This window comes from Amyelois transitella, chromosome 15, assembly GCF_032362555.1.
Source record: "Amyelois transitella isolate CPQ chromosome 15, ilAmyTran1.1, whole genome shotgun sequence".
NCBI lineage: Eukaryota > Metazoa > Arthropoda > Insecta > Lepidoptera > Pyralidae > Amyelois > Amyelois transitella.
The window spans coordinates 7,408,892-7,435,537 of record NC_083518.1 but is presented as its reverse complement, the minus strand read 5'-3'; the positions used below and the strand labels follow the sequence as shown (position 1 = coordinate 7,435,537).

The 26,646-nt window shown below is 35.3% G+C and overlaps 2 protein-coding genes across 2 annotated transcripts; one reads left to right on the top strand and one right to left on the bottom strand.

The window, feature by feature from the left end:
* The first annotated feature begins 61 nt into the window (after nt 1–61).
* On the top strand, nt 62–10,814 carry LOC106141304 (protein maelstrom homolog). Its single transcript, XM_060948116.1, has 11 exons — nt 62–656; nt 1,190–1,391; nt 1,631–1,774; nt 2,921–3,181; nt 3,921–4,084; nt 4,755–4,898; nt 5,442–5,498; nt 6,375–6,441; nt 6,845–6,898; nt 8,043–8,114; nt 8,902–10,814. Exons 1-11 carry the CDS (start codon nt 528–530, stop codon nt 8,955–8,957), a joined length of 1,350 nt encoding a protein of 449 aa, XP_060804099.1. The 5' UTR covers nt 62–527; the 3' UTR covers nt 8,958–10,814.
* A 12,227-nt stretch (nt 10,815–23,041) lies between these two features.
* Nucleotides 23,042–26,336, bottom strand: LOC106140519 (uncharacterized). Its single transcript, XM_013342120.2, has 4 exons — nt 26,214–26,336; nt 24,028–24,186; nt 23,488–23,617; nt 23,042–23,337 (listed from the first exon to the last, which is right to left on the bottom strand). Exons 1-4 carry the CDS (start codon nt 26,334–26,336, stop codon nt 23,042–23,044), a joined length of 708 nt encoding a protein of 235 aa, XP_013197574.2.
* Between the last annotated feature and the right edge of the window lie 310 nt (nt 26,337–26,646).

Genomic DNA, 26,646 nt, shown 5'->3' with positions numbered 1-26,646 from the left:
TATTTCATGTTTTTTGTTTGACTGCCTCTGTGCTCTGCTCCATTCGTAACATATGTAGTTACTATTTTAGAAGGGTTGACTGTATCTTGATAACTAATATATTTTTTTCAGATTTTATTAAATTAGTTTATTCTGTAATCTAAAATCTAGTAAATGAAACCTATATTACAAAAATTAAATTGGGTAATTAATACATTTGATTTAAAACTGAATAAAGTTTGTTTTTGGACAAATCATTTTATTTGAACAAAGCTTGGCAGACACCGCAGCGGTATTTTTTGGCTTGTCTGAGATTTTTGCCAATAGGTATAGCGATTTTTTGGTATTGATTTGCCGCTCTCTTGTCGGTAAGAGTTGAAAGCATAGGTTCGGAGTGCCTTACGTTGCCCAATCCGTTCGATTCATTCAATTTGAAATCGGACAGACGAAACGAGACGGACGGAAGAAGACGGATTCCAATCGGAACCTTTCGGCGCCGGACCGGCACTTATTGATTTATTTGCGGAAATTGAAGAGAAAGCTGTAAAATGCCTAAAAAACAACCAAGGAACTCATTTTATTTCTTCATGTTGGATTTTAAGGAAGAGCAAAGGAAAAAGGGGATCCAATATGCTAACATGGCAGAAATTGCAAATGCTGCAGGACCCCTCTGGAGAGTAAGTAAACCTTCGAAGAAGAAAACTACCTGTTGATTTTTATATTATTATTATAAGCAAATACTTTATCTATACATATACTTTGCATACTTCAACAACAACACTTGTTAAATAATCACGCTTTTGAACTAGGCTATGTTTTTTCCATGATCTTAAACCTCTGAATACCCCCCTCATACTGCAAGATGCTGTGCTGGTTTCATCGGCTCTATCAAGTAATATCTGTTTTTAAAAATTATTGTTTAGGACAGGTCTATATCCCTTGTGGGGTAGATAGAGCCAACAGTCTTCTCAGCCACGTTCAGCTATTTAGCTTAATGATAGAATTGAGATCCAAAAAGTGACAGGTTACTAGCCCATTGCCTAAAAAAAGAATCCCAAGCTAAGCCTATCCCTTAGTCGCCTTTTACGACATCCATGGGAAACAGATGGAGTGGTCCGGCACTATAAATAAATAAAAAATTATGAGCACTTTCAAATTGACCGTGTTACACAACACTGGGTTTTTATCACATTACAAAAAATCCCATCAGGAAGCTCCACAATCAGTGAGGGTTAAATTTGAAGCCATTGCCAAGGAGGAAAAAGAAAAGCGCAATATTCCACTACAGAAGTTTACATCCACTGGGGTTCCTTTGTCAGAGATTGAGAGGCAAAATAGAGAACTTCAAGAGGCTGCAGAAGCAGAGAAACAAGACATTAATGATTTGATAAAATTGAAATGTTTTAATAAAGGTAAAATACAAATTTAACCACTGTTTGGTACCTTTTTATTGTATTTGTAGAAAAGCTGGCAAGTAACCCATTGTAGAATAATTTTGACTGAGGTTGACTATATCATAGTAATAACGGGAAAGCAGATATGAAAGCAGAAGGTGAAACGATATATATTTATAAAAGAAAATTGTATGAGTCAGTTTAATCAGTATTGTATTTTTCGTTGCTTACGGCTGTAATTACTACTTGAATTTCAGCAATATATTGGGAAGATTTCTACTTGATGGATGTGAACTATTACTGCAAAGTGGACTCCACCTACTTGATCGGAGAGTTTGCAGTGTTACGATTCAATCTACGGGATGGTATCAAAGAACAGTATCATAAGAATATCAACCCTGGTAAGATAACATGTTGTTTCTTTAAATATACCTTGTAATTCAAATAGTAACAGGTTGCTAATATCTTTTATCAAGGCAAGTGTAAATATGTAGTCTCTGCCTACCCCTCCAGGAAAGAGGCATGTTTTGTATATGTATCTTTTAAGTACAGATTGATCGGCAACTTTTTTTATTATATGTAAAGGGATAGGCTTATAAACTTGGGATTTCTCTTTTAGGCGATGGGCTAGCAACCTGTCACTATTTGAATCTCAATTCTATCACTAAGCCAAACAGCTGAGCGTGGCCTATCAGTCTTTTCAAGACTGGTGGCTCTGTCTACCCCGCTAGGGATATAGACGTGATCATATGTATGTATGTATGTATGTAAAGGTGCTGTTAGCTGAATATAAATTCCTTTTGATAATATACTTGTTGGTTTAATTTCTTAGTACTTAGTAGTTGAATTTAAAATTATCACTACACCTTATACTAGTTCATATTTTAAAAATAGTATCAATGTAAACTTTGTGATACTTACACAAAAAAGTATCTGTCCACTATGTGTTGAACTGAAATTTCAGTAATTCAATAATTTTATTTTCAATAAGCAATACCAAGAAATTTGAATAAGCAGAAAGTTCTCACTTAGCAACAACTAAGTATTATTTACATTATTTGTAAGTCTGCATACCAAGTATTGTTTAATTAAATGAGCACGATTTTATGTGCCTCTGTTCAAAGCATTGTCCTGCACATGTCCACGTTTGTGGTGATATGGTAAAGTTTGTGGAATTATGTGGTTATAGATTAGATTCCAGAGAATCAAATCTGTAAAATTCGAAAGGTCTCTGTTGTATGCATTTAAATATAAATATGCATACCTCTACAATTTTTTCTCTATGTTTTTGTAGTCAAAGTCAGCACTATTTTACCTTTTTAATAATAATATTTTGTCGTAAAAGGCCACTTAGGAAAAGGCTAATTAACTTGGGATTCCTTATGTTAATAGTAACTCAAGCTCTGAATTAAGCCATAGAACTGCATGTGGGTTGTCAGGCTTTACAAGACTGTTGGCTATGTCTACCCAGCAAGGGATATAGACGTGATTTTTTTAATGAATTGTACTATAAAATGCACAGTTCTCCCTTATTCTTAACTTCCCAGGACACATCCCGACGGGATACGCATCAGACGTGAAGCACGGCAGCCAGGAGTTAGGTCTGGAAATGCCGGACGAAGACCCGCAGAAGCGCACCGACTACATCCACATCCTTGCGTACATCATAGACTATCTCCACCAACACAACCAAGAGGACAGGCCCAATTCTCAGCGTCCAGATATGAAGAACTTTCCCCCGATATTCACTGTGCCGGAAAAAGTGGAGGCGGTTCAAGATTTTATTATTCAGCTGTGCAACAAGGCTTGTGAGTGTACTACACTTACAGCGCACCAGGGATTCACTCCAATTGGAATTCTAGTATCCTATGTCTATGTCCTCTCAATTTCATCAAAATCCGTTCAATAGTTTTTGTGTATTTTATGACATCTTAAAGAAATTTAGGATGTCGTAAAAGGCGACTTAGGTATAGGCTAATAGACTTTGCATTCTTCTTCTACATGATAGACTAGCAATCCCTCACTATTTGAATTTCAATTACATCATTAAAGCCATACATAGATGTTGGCTCTGTCTACTCCGTAAGAAATAAAGACTTGATTATATATGTATGTATGTAGTTTTTGGGTGAAGGAGTAACAAACATTTGTAATATTAGTACAATGCGATTTGTATCTTATAAACACAATCAAACACCTTTTTTTTTAATAAATATTAAAATCAAAATAATAAAAATTTAAAAGACGGTATCCAAGATAGCGGCAGCGTAATGTTGATAGCGTGAGGAATACGTGATAGTAATTTTATTTGTTTGTTGTCTCTTCACGCGTTACCTACTGAACAAATATTGAAATTTAGCATGTATACTTAGAATTAAGCGTGTGGAGAAGGACATAGGGAACTTTTCATCCCGATAAAGCTATGGTTTCCGTGGTGGCGCTAAATTCGTCCCTTTTTGTTGGTGGCGCAAAATTTTGTAGGTGCGGCCGAAGCTGCGGGTAAAACCTAGTTTTCAAATAAACTGAACTAATTTTATTCCCTTACAGCTGAAGACGACTCATTATTCCGCGTGTACCGTTTGGACACCCTGCTGTTCACATTGGTGAATGGGCTGGCCAGCTCCAAGGAGATGATGCTGCCTAAAGAATCGCTGGCCATGGGTCACCTGAAGCAAGACGGCTTTAAATACACGCCTGGACTCGGTTGTCAAGTAAGACTTTATTTGTCTGCTTCTCTTGACTCTGGAGATCAGCTCGGGTTATACCTTTTGACCATATTCCTTTGCAAGGGACACGCACACATTTTTTACATACGTATAGTCACGTCTATAACCCTTGGGGCGTAGACAGAGCCAACAGTCTTGAAAACACTGAAAGACTACATTCAACTGTATGTCTTTATGATGAAATTGAGATTCAAATAGGGACAGATTGCTAGCCTATTGCCTACAAGAAGAATCTCAAGTTTAGTAACATATCCCTGAGTCGTTTTTACGACATCCACGGATAAGAGAAGGAATGGTCCTATTCTATTAAACGCCACGGAACAATATCTTGTATCGTTCCCAAAATGAAATGTATTTTGCAATTGTACCAACCCACTTTGAGTCAGCTTGGTGGGTTACGTTATGACTAACCCCAGTTTGGATTTTTTGTTTTGTACTTTTTATACACATATCCATCCACATTTTAAGCTATAATCTTTTTGTGAAATATATCTTTTATATTTCATGAATTATTTAAAAAAATATCCGATGGCAAGAACCTTCAGGAGTAACCAGGCTTGTTAATATTTGTGAAAATTCCCGCGGGTGTGAGAATCCCTTATCACAATTCAAGATTGCACATTGCAAATATGCAAGAATCTGTTCGTTTCCACAGCACCACGAGGACTTGGACAAGTCTACGGAGTGCGCCAAGTCGCGAGTGACGCGCTGGGCGTACTCCGTGCTCGACCTGGCGCTGCCTCGCACGGACGTCGAACCCGCGCCCGGGAAACACGTGCCGCACGATTACAACATCGAGGTGAGTGGATACACTCGACTGTATAAAATTATAAATGCGAAAGTAAGTATGTTTGTTTGTTGTCTCTACTGAAACATTTTCTGTTATATCTACTGAATTGATCTTCTTGAATTTTTGCGTTCTTGAGAAGGATATAGGGTAGTTTTCATATCTGTTAAAAACTAATTGCCACGCGTTAGTTTTTAACAGATACATAATATAACAGAACAGTTGGCACGCGCGATCAGGTTGCTACTATTTCGCGCGAATGAAGCTACAGGTAAAAACTATTTATGAAATAAATAATATATTAAAAAATCTCAGTAAAAACATTTAGTAGTCTACTAATTTGATAATCATGTTGAAGAACAATAAAGATTTTTATTCGTTACGAAAAGATTGAAGGTCAAGCTCAGCTCTATATCTCAACTAGCTTTAAGAAGCAACTTCGCCCGGGCGAATTCGACGCCACATACAAAAGAGTGCAGGTTTTTTCAGTCTTACATGCTGAACACCAAGGACCCTGCATTTTAACTATCTATATCACTATTTTCTTAATTGCAGGGAATACTTCAATTTAAAGAACAAAGAAAAGTCCGAGCTGGACCAAGTGTTGCAAGCGTAAGTGTTTTATAATTGTTTTATTAACTTCTTTAGTCTTTTTGAACAACATAAGACGAATCGTAGATAATATTTTCTATCAAGGTTTATAAAGATAGCCGTAGTTCATGAAATCCTGAATATGCCCATGACAGAAGTATTGTTGCAAATTACAGCAAAATACTACAGAAGCACCCGAACCAATTGAATACCTCTATATCCCAGAAACTACAAGTCGACTCAAAAACGAGATATACATACTCGTACATGTTCTTTAGTTTCCTCCCACCCAAAGGTTAACAGGAAGAGATTGCTTTAGCGATAAGTCCGCCTTTGTACCTTTTTCTCGGTTTTTCTTTTGGTGCAATAAGGTAAATATCTATCTTGCGGAGTGGACAGGACCTTCAGCTGTGTATGTCTCAATGATGGAAATAAGATTCAAATAGTGATAAGTTGCTAGCCCATCGCCTAGAAGGTGAATCTCATGTTTATTAGCCTTGTTCCCTTGGTCACCTTAAACGACATCCATAGGTAAGATGTGGAGTGGTCTTATTCTAAAGTGCGGGGAACCACACGGCACCAAACCACGTAACCAAACGAGGTATATTTAATCCAATGAAGGACAATGAATGTTAAAGGGTTGGTTCACTGAAGAGTCACGTTGCACGCCAGGACACATACTCCATCTGCTTGTAGTCAAGAAAGACAGCATATCATATCAAAATAAATAAAACCGCCGAGCTTGTATGAAGAGAGTTATGAATGTGGATGAAGCGAAGGAAGTATGCAGAGATCGTGGCAAGTGGAAAGAGGTAGTCTCTGCCTACCCCTCCGGGAAAGAGGCGTGATTTTATGTATGTATGTATGTATAAATAATATTAGAATTGGTTGTTACAGCCTTCAGCAGGTCCATCGTGCTCTTCCACAGCCAATACATCGCTGAACGACAGCACCGCCTCTACAAGTGAGTGATTACAACCAGGACCACTTACTGGTCATATATAGTCACGTCGGTATCTCCTGCGGGGTAGACGGGGCCAGCAGTCTGGCTGTGGCTGAAAATGTGAAACAACGGTGGTCTTGATGATACGAACACGGATGTAAATGTATGTAACACGTCACATGCACCATCCGAATTAGTTTCTATTGAAAATCATCCCTAAGACACCTAATTTACTAGTCTACACTTTTTTGCTATATGTATTATGTACTGTAGGCCACAGTAAAGAATACTACAAGGGCTATATGTATTGAAAACTAAGTACATATAACAATATCTATAAGCTGTAGATTACTGAAAAGTTTCAGTAAAATTTGCATGCAATTCAAACATATTTATAATATTGAAATATGATAATTTTCCACAGGTTTCACCAGAGCTCTCAGGACACATACACCACTGCGCAAGCCAAATATGGATTGTAAGTACATATTTTATTATTATTATTATAAATGATTGAATTCGTATTTGACATTATTTAAACTTGTGCATATACAGTATACATAGGTAACATATCTACACATAATGTTAAAAAAATAAGATACCTTGAAATCAAATTTATAAATTGTATAATCCCTTTTAATCGTTTCCCCGCTGCAACGTGCCTGTTGCAACTAGCAACACCAAAATCATTGGTTTTTAAATACTTTTTGTACAATGGCAACATTGCCGCCGCTCTCTTGCTTGTATCGGTGTCGGGTTGAATACACGTCTATTGGAAGCCCACGCATTTTTATTCGCCCAGCGAGGAAACACCAACCCCAGAAAATAGATACAGTCCACAGAAGGTCAAAATGACCCAAGAAGTTGCCAGCCCTCTTGCCACTTGATACCTCGATCAACTTCTTGGACAGAAAATTGAAAAGTGGGCTGGTTTACCCCAGCCTCAACCCTACGATCTAGGATTTCCACCACAAAAGGCAAATAAAGCTTGAGCATAAATAAATTTAGCAGAACTGTCCATATAGCAACACTGTTCATACCTATAGCAACACTAAATAGTTATGTAATAGATAGTCAGGTAATTTGACAACTAATAACAAAGCGACACATAAACAGCATACATACATATAATTACGTCTATTTCCCTTGCGGGGTAGACAGAGCCAACAGTCTTGAAAAGACTGATAGAACCCATTCAGCTGTTTGGTTTTATGATGGAATTGAGAACACATAAACAGACTTGTTTTAAAAGATGTAAGTAATAAAAAGAGCCTTAAACAAGACTGACTACTTAACATACCTACATACATCAGGGCTGTTTCCCATTGGGGCAGGCAGAGACCATGATGCCTTTCCAATTGATACGGTCCTTACAGACTTCGCCTGCGACACTCATTGCGTGTATGTACTTTTTGCGTATGTAACTGTTGCTAGAATTTAAATTCACTTTTTAAACCGCATTACAACGAGGTATGCTATATTACTGGTCAAACTTTATTTTTAATTCCTTTATATTTGCGATTTTTGAGGTTTTCTGTTCATATGCTGTAGCGGTTTTAATATCATAACAACTGAAATTTTCCTTATTTAATATGACATAATTTATTCATTTATTTATACAGTTGCTTCAAAGCTTCGCGTTGCGCCAGAAATTACCGAGCAGGACTTCAAGCCTATTACTTCAAGGCGGACTGGTGAGTTGAAGAGAAACAATTTTCTAACAGTAACACCAGTTTTAAAAGCGGCCCGGGATATAGCGCAAGCTACCGCCGAATAACCGAATAAAAATTCCTTTTTCGACCTTATTAAAAGTACTTAAAACCCAATAAAAAAATGATTTCTGCTATCATAGTAGTACATTAGCGGACTGCTAAGTTCATGGGTTGATATGGCGCGCTCTGATTGGCTCAACCGCTCAAATATTCTAGCGCCATACTTATTTATTAATTAAAATTAACTTATACAAAATGGTAATACCGTTTCGAAAGATTCGAAGTCTACTTTCAGCTGAATTGCTTGTTCTTCGTCCTGGCTTTAGTCCCTCACCTCTCTGGAGAGGAATCCGGGGTGACCATGTATCTATTGAGTGGAGTTAGGTAGGTTTTTACACGAAGCGATTCCCGTAAGATCTCCGCATCTCATCAGGGGAACTCAACCCATAGCCATCATGGTAAAAGCTGCACTAGATGATTGTGCCTATTCCCTCAGTTGCCTTTTTCGACATCCGTGGGAAAGAATTGAGTGATCTTATTAAACTGCACTGCACAATGCCTATATTATCAATTTATTTATTTACGCCAATAATTCAACGGTAGTAGTACACCTCTTAATTTATTTGACGAAGTATTCCTATATAACAAAATATTGATGATAATTGTCTCTTTATATTGTTTTGTATAATTAATAAGTTTTTTTATTTTTTTTGAAATGTATAAGCAAATACCTAAAATGACTAACGGATATCACACGATATTTTTGCAGGTCGGGGCCGCGGTGATCTCGCCGGCAGTTTCAACAATATGAACATTTCCAAGTAAACGTGCCATCGCAATTCTTAGTCTTGTCAAAGTTAATATGTTAGTTATAAGCGTATTTCCTTACTTCCTGATAACTTATGTAGATACGTAAAATACTTCCATGGTATTTGGCGTGGGGCATCGTTAATGTTATATCTAGCAATTTCTTACTACGGTTTTATTCAGTTAACTATTTGTGGAAAATATAATAATAGAAAGAGTTTATTCCACTTTGGTCACCTGGGTGATCAAAATGAACAAGATTGGATTCCACATTTTTTGATTCAAGTCACCAATTTCAATTAGAAAAAGTAAACGAATAATGGCTCATTTTAAATATTCCCTTTTTCTCTCAAATGCCCCGCGCCTTATTGCGTCATAGTAAGAGTGACATTGTAACAAATAAAATTTAAATTACCAATCATATCATTTCAATTACATACTATTTTCTACTTAAGGATTGAATATTGGATGGACGACTGCAAGTAAAGGATGTGATACTAAAGGGTAACTAAACTTAAGGTTGTAATTTGAATAAGTTTATAAGTTTGGCTGTTTCTTTTAAAAAGAAACAGTCTTTTTTATTTTAAGCCTAACGAAGTGGTAGCTGTGATCGTTTGTTGTTACGTAATTATAATTTTGGATTTTTAAGAATCCTGTAATACCCATTTGCAGTAATGTGTCTTAACTTAAAACATTCACAATTATATTAGTAGCAAACTTTCTCAGCACTATGTTAAAACTGATCAAGAAATTTTATTGACCTTATCTAAAGACACATAAAATATTTTTCTATCAATTATGGTTACGGTATTGCAAAGTTATTTTCTTTTTTGTCGAAATAGATTATTTTTTGACAAAACTTCAACCCCACCTAAATAAAATAAATTTGTTCTACCGTACGTTACGTTCATTCATGCGTCTTTTTTAGTTAGTTCTATAAGTAAAAGCGTATTCAGAATTTAAACTTAATATCGGGGTCAACAAAAACAAACTGTACCTACGTAGATAGACGGAAAACTATAATGCAGTGTAAAAATTTATTGGGCTATACTAATGTCTATTTTTGGTACTGGTACCTATTAAGCTTGATCTTTCAAACACGATCAGTCAAGAAACAAACTTCTAGGATTAATTGTACTGCAGTTCAGTAAAGAGTCTATATTAATCACGGTTTCTAGCTAAAAGTATTCTGAAAAAAATTAAGATTCAAACTCAAGATAATGTTGTTATAATGTAAGTATCTTAAGCAAATGGGCGTTAGGATTTTTCACGAACCACTAAATTTTTTTAATGGAAACGAAGCCACTTATTACCTATTTTTTTTGTAAAATTCTGTCTCCAACAGTTATAATGTCTTTTCGATTTTAATATTGTAGAAAAAGCTCATAAACTTACAAGAAATATTGACATATACATAATTAATCTCAATGTTGTGACCGTTGCAATCATTATAAAGGTAGCAATTCAATAAATCGGTGTTTTCCTCTTGATGTACTAGTCAATATAATAAATATAGGGTGGGAAAATATCTTCATATTTTCACATATTGAAAACATAATATAAATTGTAGAAATATTTGTCAACGTTGCCTTTGAATTCCTTAAAATATTTACTCATTATTTTAAAGGTTAATAAAAAATTTAATTGACAATATGCTGAAACTTTCTTCGTCCCTACTAATAATAAGAAGTATTATATTGATCGTCAAATACATAGATATTTTGTAATTATCAGAGAACGTCAAACAGCCTACTTATTATTTACATGTTCAATTACTCATTTCCATTATAGATTTTTAAGTTTCATATTATGATGTTTCCTTATTAAGAAGATTTAAGAATACTCTTTGTTAAATACCAAATTGTTTATAATTAGATAATATTTTGTGATCTTGAAAAATTTTTGACAATTACAAATATTCTTATAAAATTTCGTTATTTTTCTACCTGTTTCAATTAATTCGTTACAAACAAAAATATTTTCTCTATAGGTTAGTATGAAATAATGGAGTATTATGAAGGATATATAAAAAAGGTATTACTACGGTGGAAGGGTAAGATTTGAAGTAACAAGGACTACCAAAAAAAATTTTAACTACAGAAAAGTTACCCAGCATGGAACTCTATGGCGGGGTAAACGAGATAAATTTGAGTAGATTGATGTGCTATTGACTGTAGGTACACGCGACATTCCGTTATTAAAAACTAGAGATATTAATTAATTAACGGCCACTGTGGCGCAGCGGTAGTAGGTACGCTTGTCTGTGATACCAGGGGTCCCGGGTTCGAATCCCGGCCAGGCCAGATTAGCCTGGGTCTTGGATGTTTATCTATATAAGTATTTATGATATAATATATTATCGTTGAGTTAGTATTTTGTAACACAAGTCTCGCAGTTCCGTCCCGTATATATTTATTTTATTTAAATAAATTTATATATATGTATATATTTAATTTTCGTCATGTACCTATTGGATATGTTTTCTGCATTAAATCAAAACTAGTAGGTACCTGCAGAATTTTTTTAAAATACATATGCTCACATACCTACTTTTTCACGATTTTAAATCACTATACACAAACACCACTTGCAAGATTTTTTAAAAACTACCTTCCGAAAATGATATACCATTTTGAAGATAGTGTTGGGACGTCTCAGATTTAATTGGCTCTTTATAGTACAAGTAAGGTTTCATAGTTTTAAAATTGATTGAATGGACTACGAAAAACGTCATTAGGTATATCACTGGTACATTTAGTTACCCTAAGCAATACATTGTAAAAACAGCCGTAATACAGCGTCGGTGGTCGAATCGGTAAAATGCGTGATAAAAGAAAGGCACAGGTTTCAATCCGATTTCGGCCATATATCAACCAATTAATCTTCTCAAAATTAAGTACATTCGTTTGAATACTAACCGATGTTCTTACGGTGAGGGAAACATCGTGAGGAAACCTGCACATTCAGTCAACTGGATGTGTAACCATGGATCCAATACGGGTTACTACCTGCAATACTAAATAGTAATAATATCTGCAAAGGCTGCGGAGGTAGTTGGGAGTCGCTTCGTGCAAAAACCTGACTCACCCAATCCAGGATCCATGGTCAAAGGCATACCCAGGGCTCCTCTCCAGAGAGGTGAGGATGCAACCGGGACTAAAGCCAGGAGGTGGGAAAAACCACCGTAATTTACTGGTCGATTCGATCAGTTCGATACACATACATAGTATGGTTTAATGGTGGAAATATGATTCAAATTCACAGGTTTTGTAAGCGTGTGGTGGACTAGTAGCGGTGTCCTCCATTACCGTTTTCTCAAATCTGGCCAGCCGATACGACAGACGTCAATTGTCAGCAATTGCAAAATATGATGGAAAAGCTAGCAGCTGAACAAACGAGGCTGGTCAATCGCTCCACGCCACTGCCGCTCACGACAACGCTAGACACCACTGCACAACAGACAGCTACCAAATTAGATGAGTTTCAATAGGGATGGTGACGAGGTCTCAAAACAATATTAATGATTTAATAACATGATAGAATACACGTAATTAAATACGTTACGTGAATTTTTAGTTTTATTTGTGACACCCTATACGTTTTATAGATATTCTTTCAAAGTAGGTACGATGGGAAAGTCCATTGAAAAAATTCGAAATTATTTAAAAATAACTATGCCAGGAGTGAATAAATACAATTTGCAATAACTTTTATTAAGACATCATATTCATAAACGCAATAATAAAGGTAGCTGCCATACAAATGGAGTTCATTTCGCGAACAAGTAACTCTAGTGTGACGACACACTCGAGTAGCGTTTTGTAAGGGGCGTTTTGGACTAGTCCAAATAATGTGTTATGTTACTTCGTATATCTCAGGTAGTTTATTGTTTATTGATGCCGTTATTTGACCAATGTTTTAGTTGTTGTGAAACTAAATTAAGCCCAAAACAAAAAACTTGTCATCATGCCTATTGGAATGTCTAAGACATCCACCGTACTCCCCGGACCGTGCTCCAACAGATTACCATTTTTTTCGAAATTTGGATAACTTCTTCTTTTAGGTAAGAGAAAAACTCAACGCCGATAGGGCAAACCACCTTTAAAGATGATTGTTTTTTTTTAGTAAAGGGATTAATTAACTACATACCTATGAGATGGCAAAAGTGCTTACATATATAAAATCACGCCTTTTTCCCGGAGGGGTAGGCAGAGACTACATCTTTCCACTGGCCACGATCTCTGCATACATAATAATGCAAATGCAAAAATGCATAGATAATGGTTCTTACTTTGAATAAATAAATATATTATTATTAAAAAATATTCGTCTTCCACCTATACCAAACGCCAATTTCATATGTAAGGACCTAATATTATACCTAGATATCAATGCACCACTTAACGACTACATCTTTAAGAAAAATCACGTCTACCCGTCGCTTACACTCAAAGACAAGTCGTCATTTACTGCGGAGTTACTAGTTAGTCAAGGTGGTTATCTTATAGGTACTACACGTTATTCTCTCACTTCAAAATGTTTAAAAACAAAATGGGTCCGTTATCTTCTTTAGATAAATCAATAATGATGATTAAAGCAAATGTAGACTTCCTTGCTCAGAAAGTTGACGAATTGGAGGAAGTTATTATAAAACAAAATGACACCATAACACAATTTTCGGAACAAATTACAGCTTGGAATAAGTTTATAGAAACTATTCCGTTCTTTAATTTAACAAAACAGGACGAGAACAATGAGGCCGAAGATAACTTAAATGTTAATATGCTACCAGAACTACTTGAAGAAACTGAACCAGAGTCTGCAGATATCAGCGAGGAAATAGAAGCAAAAGAAGACAAGGTATCAACGGAGCCTCTGAAACGTGCAGACACCGATACCATACTATATACAGTGTCTCCTAAGCCACGATGCCCATCATCAAGTTCAGATACAAATTTCATATCGGTTGATACGGAAATTCCTGAGGTAAGCTCTCTCACCTTAGCGAGTTCCCAGTTGCATTCGTGCCTGGGGTCTGGTGAGCTTAGAATATGAAATTAATGCGACAACACCATGAATGAAGCCGTTAAACTAACGTAGCTTTCTCATTAAGTTCTACCAGTACTGAAATAACTGTTCAATTTATTTCAAAAAGTTTTATTTTTTACCCACAATTATAAAAAAAAATCAATTTATTAAGCTCATTATTTCTTTCTCTTGATATATTACTGCCAAATGGGGTAAAACCCCACGCCCAACGAATCACTCAATGGTAAAAAAATTACAAAATTATTTTGCAAACTGTTTTTTTTGTATAAGTAGGTACCTACCTACTAACATATTCTGCAACTAAGTACTACGCTACAATCTTAAATTACTTTACTATTTACTTCAATAGGTCCCAAAAAAATTCTTATGTTTCTTTTGAAATTCAAAATTAACCGATGATGGTGAATAACATGTTAATTTAAGAATATACTTAATTGCAAGTAATCCAAAACTGAAAATCATTTAAACCTAAAATTAGGAATTCGTGAATTGAGCGCTTATAAAACCTACAAACAACAGCTATAAAGCACATATCAGTAACACTATTAGGAAATATTTAAAACAGATTATTCAAAATACGTCATAATTTTTAGGGTTCTGTAACTAAAAACACGTATACGTAAAAGGTATACGTGTTTCTAGGTAACACGGGTACGTAAAAGGTAAAAACGGGACCCTATTACTAAGCATCCGCTTAGTAATAAGGTCTTTAGTGCCGTGTGGTTCCCGGCACCAAAAGAAAAAAAAGAATTAGACCACTCCATCTCCTTCCCATGGATGTCGTAATGGGCGACTAAGGGACAGGCTTAGGTGGGTATATACTTGATTTCTCTTTTAGGCGATGGGCTAGTAACCTGTCACTGTTTGAATCTCAATTCTATCATTAAGCCGAACAGCTGAACGTGTTCAGTCATTAGATGACTGTTGACTCTGTCTTCCCTGCAAGGAATATAGACGTGATTATATTGTTATGTTGTGTTACGTCTTTGAATAAACCCATTCGACTGGACAAAGGCACTGCATAAGTAAACATTTTTATTTTATTGCAGGAAGTCTTTCAACTCGAAGAAAAGAGAATTGGAGCAGATGTTGTGAGAGTAAGTGTTTTAAGTCGCAAAATCATCCTACCATCCGCTAAACCACTGAACCGATTTTGATGAAATGTAATACAGAAATAGAGTTGTCCCTGAGAAAGGTTTAATTTTATTGCGGAAAAGGGGAGAGAAGGGGTTAAAAGAGGGGATGAAAAATTTTCAATGAACTTTTATTTCATTGCAGGAAGACCTTCAACTCAAAGAACAAAATAATGAAGCAGATGTTAGGAGTGTAAGTGTTTTATACAATATTTTGTCTCAGCCCTTTCTATGCCATGCGAGCTAACCACATGTCGCAAAATCCTACTAATATTATAAATGCGAAAGTTTGTGAGTATGTAAGGATGTCAGTATGGATGTTACTCTTCCGCGCAAAATTTCTGAACCGATTACGATGAAATTTGGTATGTAGGTAGCTGAAGACCCAGAATAACATATAAGCTATTACTTTTTATCCCGGAGTTCCCGCGGGATTGATTCCACGCGGACGAAGTCGCGGGCAGCCTCTAGTCATCCATATATAACGTCTTTACGTAACGTCTGTAACGCCTTCAAGCCCAAACCACTTAACCGATTTTTATGGAATTTAGTACAGAAATAGTAGTCTCTGAGAAAGGCTACATTTTATTGCAAAAAAAAGGGGGCGAAGGATTTAAAAGAGTGGATGAAAAATTGTCAATAACCTTTTAAGGCGAAGGAAGTCGTGCGCAACAGCTAGTAGAAAATATATATCCTGGTTGAGCATCCAGTTGTATGTGTAGGTTTCCTCTAGGATTTGAATCGGTTGTTACAGGTTTCACCATCTCCATCGTGCTCGTCCACAGGCAACAACTCGCGGAGGAATAGCACAGGTTCATCTAGTGAGTATTATACAACCGAGACTTCTCAGTAATGATTTTTATTATAAAAGTCAGACGTACGTATATGTACGTGGCACAGATTTGCCAAATCTCTTATGTACCTACCTTCATTTATTATACATACATACATAAAATCACGCCTCTTTCCCGGAGGGGTAGGCAGAGACTACCTCTTTCCACTTGCCACGATCTCTGCATATTTCCTTCGCTTCATCCACATTCATAACTCTCTTCATGCAAGCTCGGTTTCGGGTACTTTTGACCTGACTCTTTACCAGGACGTCCTTAATTTGATCAAGATACGTTCGTCTAGGTCTTCCCACTCCGACCTTTCCCTCCACACTCTCCTTGTATATCTGCTTAGTCAACCTGTTTTCATTCATCCTCTCCACATGACCGAACCATCTCAACATACACTTTTCTATTCCTGTAACTACATCTTCTTTCACATCACAACATTCCCTTATCACGCTGTTCCTTATCCGGTCACTCAATTTCACACCCAACAAGTATGTTGGGTGTGAAATTGAGTGACCGGATTAAGGAGTACCTACCTTAACGCTCTTATTTCCACTTTCATGCTTTCGTGCCTCTTTTGCCATACCCAACTTTCACTCCCATACATTAATGTCGGGACCAACACGCCCCCATGCACAGCCAGTCGAGCCTTTTTGGATAGTTTCTGACTGCTCATAAAGGCATGCAAAGCTCCATTCACCATGTTCCCCGCGTTCACTCTCCTTTCAATATCGCTATCACACTTGCCATCTGATGTAAACTTTGATCCTAGATATACAAACTCTTTCACTTGCTCAACTTTTTCTCCTCCAATCAAATCAATTCATTTATTATACCTATCTATAAGTAGATGGCGTGCCAGATTTTACTGATTAGACAGATTCAACAGTCTTGCTAAAATCGAAAAGCCACGTTCGGCTGGATTAAAATAGCGACAGGTTCTTAGCCCATAACCTTAAAAAGCGCCGGGAACCACACGGCACTATTTCGGTATTAAATGCCTATGATATTTTTGCACAGATGCCGCCACCCTTCTAAAGAATAACGCACCAGAGCGCAAAGCGAAATTTGAATGTAAGAACAATGAAAACATTTGTTATTGATTGGGATATCATTTAATATTAATTTATACATACATACATATCATCACGACTATATTTACGCTTTGTATATCCCTTGCGGGGTAGACAAAGCCAACAAACTTGAAAAGACGTTCAGCTGTTTAGCTTTTTGATAGAATTGAGATTCAAATAGTGACGGGTTGCTAGCCAATCGCCTAAAAGAATATTTAATTATGATAATGTTTATACGTTTTCTTTTGGAGTAAAAAAGCCAACAGTCTTGAAAAGACCATACCTAAGGCCAGCTATATGTCATAATGACGGAATTGAGACTGTCGATTGAGATGGAGTAAGGTGGTGTAACTTTACCGATTCGACTACTGCCACCAATGCGTGATGCGCAGAAAGGCACAGGTTCGAATCCCACCTAGGCCATGTACCTACCACTGAACAATTTCGAAGCTATGTACATTAGTTTGAACACATACCGATGCTCTTACGTTGAGGGAAAACATCGTTAGGAAACTTGGACACTGCACATGCAGGCAACTACACTCTGTTTAGGCACATTAGTTACGGTTTTTAGTCGTATCTCAATTGGAACGTGTTCATTATTGAAAACAGCTTGTATTTTTGTATACAAATGTTTTATTAAAAATTAATAACTTGAACATTTTCAAGAGAAAATTTCTTATAGCTGTCTTTAAAACGTACTCGCTAATGTCGCAGGTATCAAGCTATATTTTACAGAGTATAGTTTAACCATGATCGATGCAACACAAGTCAGGTTTACCTGCAATGGTTACGGAGTTCAGATGGGAATCGTCTCGTGTGAAAACCCAACTCACCCAATCCAAGATCCATGGTCAATGGCATACTCCGGGTTCCTCTCCAGAGTGTAGTGAGTATGTAACTGGCACTTAATCCAGGAAAGGACATGGAATTAAGAATCAAAAGTGACAGGTTGCTAGCCCATAGATTAAAAGAAGAACCCCAAGTTTATAATTATTTTACTTGATTGACTTTTACAATCTGCAAGGGAAGAGATGAATGTGCTCCTTTTCTTCCTGACATCCATGGGAATAAGATGGTTTAGTCCTATTCTAAATAACTAAGTGCCGCGAACAACACGGCAATATTACAATGATAATTTTCCACAGGTACCAAGAAAATTCTCAGGAAAATCACGCCAGAGTGCAAAACGTCAAAGGAAGGTAAAAATTTAATATTTTGATACTAGGTGCCGCGTTTGTCGCTTTTCGCGTAACCTGCGGTAACTACAATTATAGTTAATTCTAAAACTACAAATATAGGGAATTGGGTCAAACAAAGTAGGAATTCAAGCTTTATCTAAATATTTTTTTTACGTTTATGTAAACCGCATTCGACTCTGTATCAAGCTTCACTTGAAATAAATTTTCAATTGGCCAAAATTTCTTTCGCCCGTAACCGATTTTGACGAAACTAAACGATTAGATAACGCTCCTTATTATATGTAATCTACTTGTGAAAACACACCATATCAGAAAGACAGACAAGAATTTAAAAAATAGTTTTTCTTGGTTACTCTTAAACCCTCGACTATTTGTTTTTTTTTTAATATTTTAATGTACCTACATACAGACACCTTATTTTTATTGAGTATTAATAATCTATTATTACAATTTATTTATACAGTTGCCTGGAAGGTCCGTCAATCTACAAGTACCGAGAAGATAAACAAGCCAGCCACCCCTCTACGGGCTGGTAAGTTTAAAAAAAAAGTTTGCTTAGTACCGCGCCTTATTAATCTTACGTCTACATATATCCCTTTCCGTATATACAGAGAACTGTCTCGAAAAGATTCGAAGGCCACGTTTGGTTGATATTTTGTTCTTCGCCTTGACGTTAGTCCCTGTTACATCCTCATCTCTATGGAAAGGAGCACAGGGTGCCTCCGTAGGCCGTATTTAAAATAAGGCAATTTTACCATGTAATGGCTATATACATAGCTATATCGAAATATGTATATATATTCTAAAATAGTACCTACTTAAAGCGTAGAACAAATAAATTACACAAAGATAATACCTAACTACTTTCACCGCTAAAAAGTTAAATTAAAGGTACTTATTTAAAATTTCATCAAAAAATATTCTAATAGTACCTACATAAAAATCAATGCAGCTTTTCATTTAAGTGTATAGAGAGACCAATATGCCAAATGTCTAATAATTAATGTCAAACAATATTTTGGCAGATCGTGGCCGTGTCGAATGGGGCAGCAGTTTCAACGACATGAAAAGTTCCAAGTAAACATACCTAGTTCTTAACTTATTATTATCTAAGATAGTTTTTACCTTACTTCTTAACTTGTACATGGCAATGTAGGTATATTTTATACGTTTTACGGCTTTAGGCGTGGGACATTGATGGTTTTTCAAGTAAGGTTTGGTTGGGTGTGTGCTGATATAAATAATAAGGCTGCACAAAAAGCAGCGTAAAGGCTTTTGCCAAGCGTAAAAAGAGTGAAACATAAACAGCCAAACTTTAAATTGTCTGCACTTTATTCACAAAAAGGTTTTGAGAATTGTCGCCCAAACGAAACGTTTTTTTTATCATATTAATGTTTTTTTAAATGAAGTAACGATTAATTAATCAACTGGCTTTAAGAAGAACATGTTCTGTGGGAAATGTTTGTTTTAAATTTTATTTTAACTCGTCGCGCGTCGGGAGCCCGTACCGTGTTCGTAACGTAAAAGCGCGCGTTACGGACACGCTATCGACGCGCGACGAGTCAAATGTAAAATGAATGAATGTTTTCCTTTTCTAATAATGAATGAACACGAACGATGTAATGATAACTTCCTAACAAATGGTTATTCCCGTAGTTGTAGGTAGTTTCCCATATTTGTGAATAAAGTAGCTGATGGTATTATTTAAATGAAACGTTTAATTTAAAAAGTGATAAAAGTGAATATTAAAATAACAGCGTAAAGTATATTTCTTATACTACAGTATTTAGTTTACCCCCGCTATACAGGGAGTAAACAATTGTTTACTTATATAAATATATTATACTTATAGTATACCAGTGTTTATGTAACTAAATGTTGTTAGTAAGTAAACGACTATAGCTTGACCGTAACCGATGTACCCATGTAGAGTACAGCTGTAACGGTCAAGCTATGGATATCATACGTTTTAATATTCCCCTTTTCACTCAAATGCACCGCGCCTAATTAAATTAGTCATAGTACAAGGGACATTGTTACACCGTCATATAAAATTTAAATTTACTATAATCCTTTAATTTCAATTAGGTTCACTACTTAGTTACTTTTGGATTGAATTTTGCATGGATGACAAAGCTAAGGGTTTCCTAATGATTTCTTATCGGCCTTTTTTTAACCTATAGATCTAACCAAGATGGCCTTATGAACGTTTTTGTTACGTAACTATTTATTATTTCGGATTGTCGACAATCCTTTAATACCCATTTGCACTAAACTTTGTGTGTTTAACTCAAAACATTTACAATTATTGTTAACAGAAATCTTTAACAATACTGTTAAATCGTTCACTGTAATTATTATACCACCTAATTTTTCTCTCAATTATCGTTACCTACGGTATCAGAAAGTTATTTTCTTTTTGGTGGAAATAAGGTTATTCGACCGCAATTCATTAAACCGCGCCAAAATAAATAAATTTGTTATACCGTACATTACATTTACGATATAATCTACCTATTCTAAATAAAGCTCGAACCAAACTATTAACTTTAAATAACCCCAGTTATTAAAAACCAACTTTGTAAGAAGACTGCTATATTACAATACAGTGCAATATACGATTTCTGTGGGATATATAAATATCTATTTTGGTCCTTGTTTTTTGTTTGAGATGTTCCGAACAAACAAAAAACAATAAGAAATTTCTGTTTTCAATAGGATCAATAGAAACAAACTTGTATATAGACTATATACAAGTTTGTTTCTATTGATCTATATTATAGAGTTAATTGCACTGCAGTGTAATTAAGAGTCTATGCGGATGTACTAAGGTCTGTTTCAGTTAATCACGGTTTGTAGCTAAAATATTCTAAACAAAAGTAAGATTAAAACTTAATTACATTTGTTGTTGTAATACAAACGGCCGTTAAAGGATTTTCCACAAGCCAGGAACGTGTTGCACCTCCATACATTGCCGTTTTATTATGGAAACGAAACCAGTCAACTCTTTTGTGAAATTCTCTCACCAAAAGTTATGAGTCCAATGACTAAACCGCGTGGTACTGACAAGTTTTTTCAGAAAACTTATCTGAGTACTTATAATGCATGCCTTTGATGTCTGAATGTAGATTTGATTAGGTACAATATAGTAAGGAACTGTAAAGTGTGAGTCTGAAGCCTAAATGCAATTAATATTTGCTGCCTTCAACGCTCTTTTTTTATGTTTCTCAATAAATATGCGTTCATCCATAAATTTCGGGGAAATGTGACATTGTGTGACAAGTGGGTAATAGGGGTCCTAACTAAATATCGTGACGTCACATTTTGAAAATGTATAATCTTAAAAAAATAATAAAATACTGTTCAAACACGAACTTAACACAATTCAAAATTCTTCAAAATTGCGTTACGTCATAATTGAACGCTCCATTATTTGTTGGTACCTACCGTTTGAAATAGCGTAGTCTGTTTTTTTTATATGCATAAACTTTTCCCGTTCTTATTATAGGAAGTAAGTGCCTATAATGGATGTCAAATAGATATTTTGTATTAATCAAATAGGCTCATTACTCAGTTGTCATTATAGCTTTTTAAGTAAAGTTTCGTATTATAATGTTTCCTTATTAAGTAGATTAAAGAATACTCTTTGTAAATACCAAATTTAATATAATTTTATTATTATATAATATATGATGATCTTGAAAAAAATTATGACTATAATAAATATTTTTATATCAAAAAATTTTTTTTTATTTACTTACCTAGGTAACTGATGAATTCTATGAAGTAGGATGGATATCGATATATGTAATTAATTAATAAATAAAAAAATCCATTCAATGGTCAATTGAATTAAAATTATTTCCATTTCATATTTGCATGTAACATCAGTTGAATAACCAGCCCATTTACTACCATTGACAGTGCATTTTTATATATTCTCTCGCTTTCTATAACTTAGTAGTAGGTAGCAAAAGATATCTATAGAAAGAGAGAATACATAGGACATAATATACATTTTCAGGCGTAGATCCAACAATGATAAGACATTTTCATTGTTTCTTGATTCATTTATTTCTTCTAGTAACGGGGACCGGACATAAATAAAAAAAAATCTATTATTGGAGCCCAAAATGTACAGTCAAGCGCAATTTGTATTAAATAATTAAACATCAAGTCGTTATGATTTAAAAATGTCATAAAAAACATTCTTATATTTTAACATGAAATTTTACTTTTATTTTATTTAAAAAAAATAAAATAAAATAAACATGAAATACAAATAATCAATTAAGTAATCACTACATATATTAAAAAAAATTGTCTAAAAGTTATAAAATGTTACCTAAAATTCAAAAGTCGGTTAACAAGTAAGTTATTTATATTTCAGTACTTATCATAAAATAATTTTGCAAAGAAAAATGTTAAAATCGAATTTGAAATAAACACTTTTATTGTTCACGTAAGTATGTAAGACATGTTTTCTCACTGTGACAGTAGGACAGACTTACAGTAGTACAGACTTAGTACTCAGTAGTACAGACTTTATAAAAAAAAAATTTTCTAAGCGGTTCCAGTCGCGGGAAGAAAATTTTAAAATAAAAGAATCCGGCGACTGTCTCCGCGGGTCCAGTTCATAACGTTTATTTTTCGTTCCATTCATACTTAAAACGAGTTGCGTATGTGTGACGAGTTTGCATCTATGACGAATTGCTACTAGGTGATCCAAATAAGTGAACGTTAAGGCATATGTCTTCTCTCTATAATTAACTTAACGGTTAATCTCAGACAAAATATAGCAACAATTTAAACATTAGTCGATTCTTTTGTTTCTTCAAGTTTTTCCGCCGATTCTTTTGGGTCTTCATTAACTGTTTCCAGTCTTGTTTCATTATCCTTCGGCGGCGAAACACCTTCAGGGTCTACGGAGTCCTCGGGCCCCGGTGAAGGGCTGGGGGGCAGAATCTCGACGTCCACTTTTGTACTAATCTCCTTTATTTGCTGTTCAACGGCATTGTAATGAACTTTCCCGTTGACCTCCTGTGTTCTCTTTATATCGACGATGACACTTCTAACAAGTAATATTGTATAGAACTGTAGCACTAGAAACAAGAAATAGATTTATAAAAGGTCGATGTTTTAAGTGAATTAATTATACTGAATTAGGGAATCAAATTCGTTCCGGACTACCTATCTAAACTTAAACTCAGATGCCAAAGCCAACTTTCTTCCAAAAATAAAATGTTACTTACAAAAACTTAATACTATTCCTACGATGATAATCACGTCCAGTTTGACGAACACCATCGAATATACTAGAAACTCCATTATCATTGTCACTAGCGTGTAGTATATGTAGTAAGTTAATAGAACTACATCTTTCTAAAAAAGAAAAAAATAAGGTTTGAAAAATACACCATAGAAATTACACAATGACACAATGATTTTCTAGCTTGTACCCGTTTGAAGATAGTATCTGGAGGTAAACTTAAATTCTCGAAATGCAGAAAAATTACTATATTTCGAATGCGGCCTGTGTAAAAATAACCCTGTCTCCGTTACTCTACTTTCATAAAGTATTCAGTTAGGTAAGTATAGTTTAAGCATGAAGGCGTAAAGCAATCTTACATACATATTACAATTACATAAAGTCACATCTTTATCCCTTTGATGGTTACTACCCCATCACCTAAAAGTAACATCCCAAGTTCATTTTAAAATTCACGATATTTTCAGATGAATAGCTAACTAATCGTTTTGTTATAAGTAGTACTTTTGTATAGACGCCTCACCCTATAAATGCCGCAAAGCAACATGATTGTGAAACACATTTCCGTGGAATACGCGAGCAATGGCATCAGCTTTGACTCCAAATCCTCAAGCATGGCTGCTTGCACCTTTAATATTATTGGTGCTAGCGAATCGTTCGTTGTCCCTATTATGGCGACCACCTGTAACATAGATAATTGTGATAGATATTATTTTAACTACGATGTTATTCAAAGTGCATTGTTGTCTAAACAGAAATATTTGCGTGATAATTACAGCAACACACCACTTTTTCGTTGGGGGTTAAAATACCAAATAGCCCTTAACTTAAGCTACTGTATTTTTTCATTATTTCTTATATTTTAAGCATAAACAGTATCTAGTACATTCTGTTGTGGTAGGATTTTTTTTGTATATATATACATATATATATGTATATATATATTCAGCAATATATATAAAAAAATTTAAATTTGTTAATAAAATCTATCGTAATGTATTAATTACCATTACATGCAAATAGGTACGGTCGCGTTCATAATTGCAGTAATAGTTCGCAAAACTTTATAGCTTGCACCGCTGCTATCACTCACACATTCACACAAATAACACAATAAACAACAAGTTGGGTAACCCGCCATCAAGAAGAGGGTAGTGAAAAAAAAAAGTCGTCCGCTAATCAACACAGCGACACGCCACACAGCGGAGATCCATGGTGGAACAGTACGAAAATAATGGCTTCATGCCGACCAGAATATTTGCGGAACAGCTCGACACATCAGTTTACTACGGTTACTGTTTTATGTTTGCACCGTGAGGGACTACACCACAGACAGCCAGCAAGAAAGCCGTATTTATCAGAAATAAATAAGCAAAAACGTTTAGAATTTGCTCGGCAGTATTTGGATTTTGACTGGAAAAAAGCGATATTTACGGACGAAAAGTTCGTTTATTTTCTGTCATCACAACACGGTAGACTTCATTTATTTATGGCGAAGAAATGCAACTCGGTATGAAGAAAAAAATATTGTGCCAAATATGGAGTCTGGACACATCTCTGTAAATATGTGGGGCTAGATGAGTGCTGCTGGACCTGGGGAACAGGTGTGGATAGCAGGACGCGCTACAGCTGCTCATTATGTGCAAGTGCTGGAAGAAACCATGTTACCAACTGTGCGGTGTATTTATCCGATTGATGATATGCCAACAATATCATTTGTGCAAGACAACTGCCCTGTGCATCGAGTCCATATAGTGCGTGAAAGGTTCTGCCAATTTATATTAAAAGTACTAATTACTTAGATAGTATTTTAAGGACAGCTTCAATATCTTTTCTTTATGAAAACGAATAATTAAGCTGTAACCTTAATAACAGGAGATAAGTGGATGATACAATTAGTGTAATAAACTATATATGTATAGCTTTATATAATCATCAATATGTAAATAAAACTATAGGTAAACTGTTTCAATAAAATTTACTAAATTTTAATTATTGAATGTTTTATTTTGCTCCCTCTTGTTTAATATATCTTGCTGATTTCCGTGTTTGAAAACACGGAAATGTAAAGTAAATGTAATTCTTAGATATCAGTTAGTTGGTTAGTCAGTCAGTTACTTAGTTCAAATGGCACCTTGAAACATTAAAAATTGTCAATAACACTAAAATAGACAAAAAATCCTTGAATAACTTCGGAATCCAAGTAACGCTAGTAACTAGAACAAGCGAGTGTGAGCAAGCGAGATTATCTAATATATCTTAGATCTCACTTGCTCACACGAAGTAATAAAATTGCTACCCAATAACTTTCAAAGGAACCACTACCTATGTTAGGGTCGAGTGCAGACAAACTTTCAACCTTATTAAAATGACATAAGTCTGGCAGGCTTCCCTCTATAGGCAAATCTTATGCAAATAATGAGAGACGACGATATTTCGATCGACAATTATCGGGCCCAGTTCGGCCATCGTTGATTACCTTCTCTTTCTGTTTTGTTATGTTATATGTCATAGAATAATAAACTCTTTTACTTAGTAATCATTGGTATTAAAGACCGTATTCATTTGAAGGAATATTTATTCTTTTAAATATGCATGTGTGTGTGTATCTAGTGGAACCACAGTGCACGCTATTTTAACCCGTAAGAATTTTAAAACTATGACTGCAGATATGAACGCGATCGTACTTACTGATATCATGCAACTTACATCAGCGACAAGATTTAACCACCCTATTATGTATAATCCTACCCTAACTGGCGCAAACCAACAACAATAGTCCATTTTAAAACCGACAAATGCCTCCTTGGCATCTTTGTATAATTTTTCCATATTTTTGTTTCTTCTATAAATACACTACACACTACCTTACGGAGAAATTCACTAAAAGTACTGCTGAATTTGTGATAGTGACGGTAACTACAGTAATTAGGATGTTTGAATTAAAAGGTCGCAAAAAGTTTTGGGCGCTAATAAATTGAGATAATTGTTTAGTGTGGCACATGGTAACTAAATAATGCCGGTTCCTAATATGCATTTTGGTCAAAATCGAGGCCCTTGATACTGATCATCATCCCGGCGTTTGAGCGGGTTTCGTCCTCGCTAGGACTATGACCTAGATCTAGGAGTAAGAAGACAAGAG